Source organism: Ovis canadensis, chromosome 3, assembly GCF_042477335.2.
Source record: "Ovis canadensis isolate MfBH-ARS-UI-01 breed Bighorn chromosome 3, ARS-UI_OviCan_v2, whole genome shotgun sequence".
Lineage (NCBI taxonomy): Eukaryota > Metazoa > Chordata > Mammalia > Artiodactyla > Bovidae > Ovis > Ovis canadensis.
Window position 1 is genome coordinate 186,801,576 of NC_091247.1, and position 6,000 is coordinate 186,807,575.

A 6,000-nucleotide genomic window follows, 5' to 3' on the forward strand; every position below is an offset into this window, starting at 1 on the left:
CCAAAGTATCTTAGGGGCAGAGGAAGGAGATAAAAACTAATATTCATGTAGTGTTTGCATAAGACAGTTCATAGATATCACTCCCTTTAATCCTCTGGTCTCTGGAATGTGAGGACCATTGTCCCCATGCATTCCTCTTCCTCAGGTCCTCTCTGTGTAGACACTCTACTTGTATTTTCTTGCTTAACCTCCAAATGCCTTTCAAGGTTCTGCACCCATTGAACAGAGGAGGAGACTGAGACCTAGAATGTTTTAGCAACAACTCAGTCCAGGGATTTCCTGGCCTCATTTTTATAAATGCAATATGAACGTCTGGTGCTGGCAACCAGCCCCATTTTGCAGATGGAAAAACTGAAGCCCAGAGTGGCTAAGCCACTCACAAAACGTTACGTAACAGATAAGTGGGGTGTCTGACTCCAAGCCCTGGTGTCTGACTCCCTGATCTTTCCGCTACTCTGGGCCACTTCCTGTAAATGAGGTGTTAAATAACAAATCATGATGAAATAATACCTGAATGTCACCCCTCTGTGCCCCAGGCCTGCAGCTGTCTCTCCTTCTAGACCCTCCAGGAAACTGCTGAGAGCTATTTGGCTTCTTGGGCAGGTTTTCCACAGTCCAGAGAGGGCCCTTCACTTGCCCGCCCACCAGCAGAGCAAGGATTCCACACCTCTGAGAAATTAGCCTCTTCTTCCCACAACCCAAAGGCCATTGTACCTTTAAGATACATCCCCACGTGTGTGTGTGTGTGTGTGTGTGTGTGTGGCGGAGGGGTCCTTTGGGTTGTGTCTTGGGTTTTCACACAAAGGGTTTCTGAAAACAGAGCTCATTTGTGATGCTTGAAGTTTCTCAGCCAAGAGTGTCTGGCTCCAGGCACATGGATCTAACTGGCCTCCACGGATGCAAGGAAAGGAGGCCACTGCTGGTCATTCTCAACTGGGTATAGGACCTCCCTCCACCAGAGGACTTCTTACACATGGGGCAGGCCCTGCTGGCTTTCATGGGACCAGGACCATGGATGGTAAAGATCCTGCAATGAGTGGACAGCCCTGCCCACTGCTCAGAGTGTCCAAGGCCACCCCAGGTGGAAGTGGCTGCCCCCATGAGCTGAGTGGGGTGGCTAGAGCCAGGAGAGCCCTGTGATGGCCCAGTTCCTTCCCTCTCTCGGCCCCGAGTCCACTCTCTCTGCCAGAGAGCCACATCCCTATTTTACTGAGTCTGGATCAGCAAGGACCTACTGGGGACTCGGAGAGCACAGAGGTGACCACAACTGACATTTATTTGAATTGTTTTTTCCGGTGTTTTAGTGATTTCCCTGGTGGCTCAGACAATAAAGAATCCATCTGCCGGTGCGGGAGAGGCAGGTTCGATCCCTGGATTGGGAATATGCCCTGGAGAAGGAAATGGCAACCTACTTCTTGCCTGGAAAATTCCATGGATAGAAGAGCTTGGTGGGCTACAGTCCATGGGGTTGCAAAGAGTCAGACATGACTGAGTGACTAACACTTTCACTTTCCAATGTTTTATAAGCACTGTCTCATGTAAGCCTTCTGCAGACTCTCGGAGACAGGGTCCGTTATTATCCATCCCCATTTTACAGATGAGAAAGTTGAGGCACAGAGAGACTGAGGAACTTGACTGAGATCCTGCAGTTGGTCAATGGCAGAGTCAGGCTGCAAACACATGTGATTTGTCTCCAGGATAATGCCCTCCCCACCATGGTTTACTGCCTCGCACATCATCAGGGTACAAGGGGAAACTGAGGCTCAGAGAAGGTCATAGGTCTGATAGAGGAGGCACAGAGGGGAGTAGTCCCAGGCAGGATGCTCAGTAGGCACGCCCTTCCACCCCCATACCCCAAGCACTGCCTTCACTCCCTGGGTTTTGCCCCCCTTATAAATGACGCTCACATTCATCTGGGGGAACTCTGAGTATCACAGAAAATACCCTGTGTGAGACCCATGATCTGATACAGCCCAAATTGGGGCAGGTGAGGAATACACCTGGGCTCCCCATCACCTCCCACCCGGACTCCCAGGGCAGCCTCCTAATGCCCTCTCTGTCTGCCATCTCTGCCTCTAGCACATCTTCCGTGCTGTCAGCAGAGAGCTCTCCCTGCCCACCTCCAACCACTCACCTGCTCAGAGTCCTCTCAAGGCCCTCAGCCACCTCCAAACCCCTAGCTGAGGCCCCCAAGGCCCTCCATGGCCAGGCTGCCTTCGCCCCCACAGCCCTCCTTTCGTCACACACACCACCCTGCAGGACCACAAGGTGTGACTTTGTACAGTCACACCCTCTGCCTAATGGACGATGGGCCCCTAAATGCCAGCGCCAAGGTCACCTGCCCAGTGATGGGGCCCAAGGCCTTGGAGAGTGAGCCACTCTCTCCCCTAGGCAGCCCTTGGTCAAGATCAGCAATCTGCCTGGCTTTCGGCTTCGTTTCCTCTTCTCTACAAGAAAGACAAGTCTGTGCCTTGTCCACTTCTGGATCCCCATAGAGCCCAGCGCAGGGCCTGCCACTCGAATGAATAGTTCATAAAAGAATGGGTGAGCAAAAACTGAATTAAATTTAAAGAAAAAAGGCTGTATGAGTAGAGCCCCAGTTATCTAGATTCCCACTGCGGGGCTCTCGTTCACATCTTGCTGCCTCTGGGGAGCAGGACGTGTGAGGCTTGGAGCTGGGTCACGGAGTGGGTGCCGGTTTCTGGGGTCCAGGATTCAGTTATCAGGCCCTCTCTGCTTATTGAGCACCTGCTCGGCATCAGGCTCTGTGCTGGGCACGGGGGTCACACTGGTGAATATAATAGACCTCATTCCCAGCCTCCTGTCTTTTACTACTATTATATGGTGACTCTTCCATTGCTTTTAGGATCCAGTCACCAGAAAAGTCTGTGACTCTATCTCCCAACTGCTCCCAGGACCCAGCCCCTTCTTGGCACCTCTGTGGCTCCCACCACCATCCAGGTCAATGTCATCTATCACCTTGACTCCTACACCGGCCAGTCATCTGGCCACCTTCACCAGCCAGTTCCCACACAACCACCAGAGTGGTCTTCACCACACATCCTGCTCACAAGCCCCGCCTAGAACAGAGCCCAAAGCCCTTGTCACAGTCCACCAGGGCCTCCGTGACATGGCCCTTGTGTACCTTTGTGTCCTCTCTGCTGCAGCTAAACACAGCTCCTGGCCAGATCTTCACCAGATGGAGTACAGGCTACCTCAGGGCTTTGCACTTGCTGTCGCTCTGCCAGAAATGCTTTTCCTTCAGTCTTGCCTCATGACCTGCCCCTTTACCTCCTTCAAGTCTTTGCTCCAATGTTACCTCTTCACTGAGACCTTCCCTGACTGCTCCCCGCTCTTGGCAGCATCTTCCTTTATAGCTCTTTTCAGGACTGAAATGGCCTGATACGCTTCTCTGTCCCTGGCAGTACTGGAGCAGGGGCTTTATTCTATTTGCTCTGCATACCCTGCTCAGAGAGCAGAACATGGTTCCTGCCCGTGCAGCAGAGTGCTGGGTGCACGTGTGGCCTGGCCAGCTCTTTCTGCCTCCTTCCTCCCCTCTCCCACTTTACCTTGTTGCATCCTAGTCACATTGGGCTTCCCTGTGATTGATTCTGAAAATGAAGATAGTAAAAAGCTTTTCCAGACTTAGGATTCTAGCTAGCTCTGGGTGAAGAGTGTCACAGGATTGTGTCTTAAACCCTGAAAGTTCTTGCTCACCACCTGGCTTTCTTCCTTCTGTCTGGGCTGCCCACCTCCTGACCAGGCCCCTTCACACCTCTGCTCAGCTCTTACATGCTCCTGGCAGCTCTCCCAGAGTGCCCTGGAGGGGTGGCTGCTCCTCTGAAGCGTCCTGGGCTTCTCCCATCAATGCACAGTTCATCTTGGGGCATTCTCTGTGTCCCCGTTGACGGTGAGCCCCTGGAGGGAGGGACTAGAGGCACTCCAACTGCCACGGGGTCTGGGGCTTCTCCCCTGAGCCTAGACACCAGTCCGGAACCTGCTCCTCACTCCCTCCGTCCTTTCTGGTCATTGCAGCTCCTCAGTCTGCCCACGGGAGGCTGAGCTCACTGGGGCCAGACGATTGCGACTCCTGTGTGTCAGCCCGAGCTGGACGCTGACACAATTAAGTTCTGTTTCCGCCTCCAGCAGCCTTGTTTTCTCTACTTAATGGTTGGGGAAACCAAAGTACATATATAGAGAAAAGGACTTACTCGGGTCACTCCATCAGGGTAGACAGAGCAGAGCGGGGCAGGGATTCTGATTTAGGACCTACTGGGGAGGCCATTCGGGCCTAGGGTTCACCCCCACCACGAGCTGGGCTGAGTCCCCAAGTGTAGGGGAAGGGGTGAAAGTCCCTTCCACATACTCCCAAACTCACACACAGATGTACACCAACAGAAACAGGCTGAAGCACATGCATAGCTATCTGTGCTATACAAACGGCTAGGTACATGCTTGTGAACACACACCCGCACACACACAGAGCTGCATTCAGCTCTCAGCCTGCCGCCTGTTTTTGCAGTGGGGAGCTCTGGGCGTTTCTCCCCTACCAGAAACCCCAGGTGGAGTATCTGAATATGGAAGGGGCAGGTTGTCCAGCCCAAAATGAGAGTGGGGTCTTCAGCCTGACAAACCAGGCCTCTCCACTGCCCCATGCCTGCCCCAGAGTCCACCAACCACAGCTGAGCCTTGGGCCTCCCAGACTCCAGAACCTGTAGCCCCTCCACTGCCCTGTGCCTCTCCCCAGGTCTACGGTCTCCTCACCTTCAGCTCACCCGGTCACTCACTGGCCCATGAGGCCCAGCAGACCAGGTCTCAGAGCAGGGCAGTTGGCTGCTGCCCCAGGGAACCAGGCCCGACTCTCCAGGTGGACTCTGTCACCGGGTCATTCCTAGGTCCTGATCTCCTGTCTTGGAGGTCCCCGCTTACCTTTGGGAGTGGCGGGTGGGTGTTAGGCCTGCACACAGGCCTCAGAGCCTCTGTTTGTCCAGGCCAACGTCTCCCCACCCCCACCCAGCCAGCCTGGGATCAATGACCCACAGCCATGGCCAGGGTGTCTGGCCCTTGTCCCCTGCGGCCTGTGGCCCCAGGCTCCATGGGCTTCCTGCTGGGTGGGGGACAGCACTGTGACTGAGCCCAGGTAAACAGACCGGAGGCAGCCCAGGAGGCAGGAGGCAGGCAGCGCCCCGCCCCACCTCACCCCGCCCGTGGGCACCCGGGAAGGCTGGCAGGCAGGTGCAGGAGATCCGAGCTCTCCCTCGAGGCCCGTTGCCTGGTGATGTTCCTGCCTGGCTACAGCCCCTGGTCCCCTGGAGCATGAGGTGGGGGTGGCTGAGGACTGGGAGCTGGGCAGGGGCCCGGGCAGTGCGGGCAGGGGCTCGGGCAGTGCGGGCAGGGGCTCATGAGGGGCTCCTTACCTGGACAGGTGAGACCAGGGGAGTCAGTGGCTCCAAGAGAGCAATGGAGGCAGGGCCCATGTGCTCCGGGGCGGGAGGGGAGAAGGTGGAGTTGGGGTGGGGTAGGATGCTAGTTTCTGTTTAGCTGGAAATTATTTGAATTGCAGCCTGATTCTGGAGAGCTGTGCTATCCACTTTGGTGGCCTCTGGGCACATGTGGCTCTTGATCCCCCCGGGACATGGCCAGTCTGAAGTGAGATGTGCCGCATGGGTAAGATGCACACCAGGTACTGAAGACTGAGTGTGAGGAAAGTAAAATAGCTGAAGAAGAATTTTTTAGGTTCATCGCATGTTGATAACTTGGCAATATGCGGTTAATAAAGCATGTTATTAAAATTCATCTCACCTGATTAATTTTACATTTTTTAATACGACTATAAGAACATTGGACTCACAAGTGTGGTAGTGAATGGAATGCAGCAGAGATGGTGGTTGGTTGTGGCCATGCTCCAAAGCACTTGTTGGGAACCAGGGTTTTCTGGGTGTGTACAGGCTGCTGGCTACCTCCAGGCAGGAGAAGGACTGGCTTGGGCTCCAGCAGAGG

The 6,000-nt window shown here is 54.6% G+C and overlaps 1 protein-coding gene and 1 long non-coding RNA gene across 15 annotated transcripts in view; one reads left to right on the forward strand and one right to left on the reverse strand.

The window, feature by feature from the left end:
- TMPRSS6 (transmembrane serine protease 6) overlaps window positions 1-5,146 on the reverse strand; it is a 39,355-nt gene extending 34,209 nt beyond the window's left edge. For 3 of the 14 annotated variants that reach the window (XM_069581183.1, XM_069581181.1, XM_069581179.1), the window contains exon 1: window positions 4,930-5,132. Coding sequence is in view for 2 of the 14 variants with exons in the window: in XM_069581173.1 (XP_069437274.1) it covers window positions 3,793-3,890 (98 nt within the window). In the remaining 12 variants the exon portion in view is untranslated. Of the gene's footprint in view, window positions 1-3,792; window positions 3,919-4,764 lie in introns of those variants that run through there. The other 11 variants (XM_069581176.1, XM_069581174.1, XM_069581175.1 and 8 more) reach the window with 9 other exon arrangements.
- Window positions 5,147-5,218: 72 nt separating this feature from the next.
- LOC138435928 (uncharacterized) lies at window positions 5,219-5,796 on the forward strand. Its single transcript, XR_011255300.1, has 2 exons — window positions 5,219-5,321; window positions 5,564-5,796. It is a non-coding gene; the product is annotated as an uncharacterized lncRNA (long non-coding RNA).
- The last annotated feature ends 204 nt before the right edge of the window (window positions 5,797-6,000 follow it).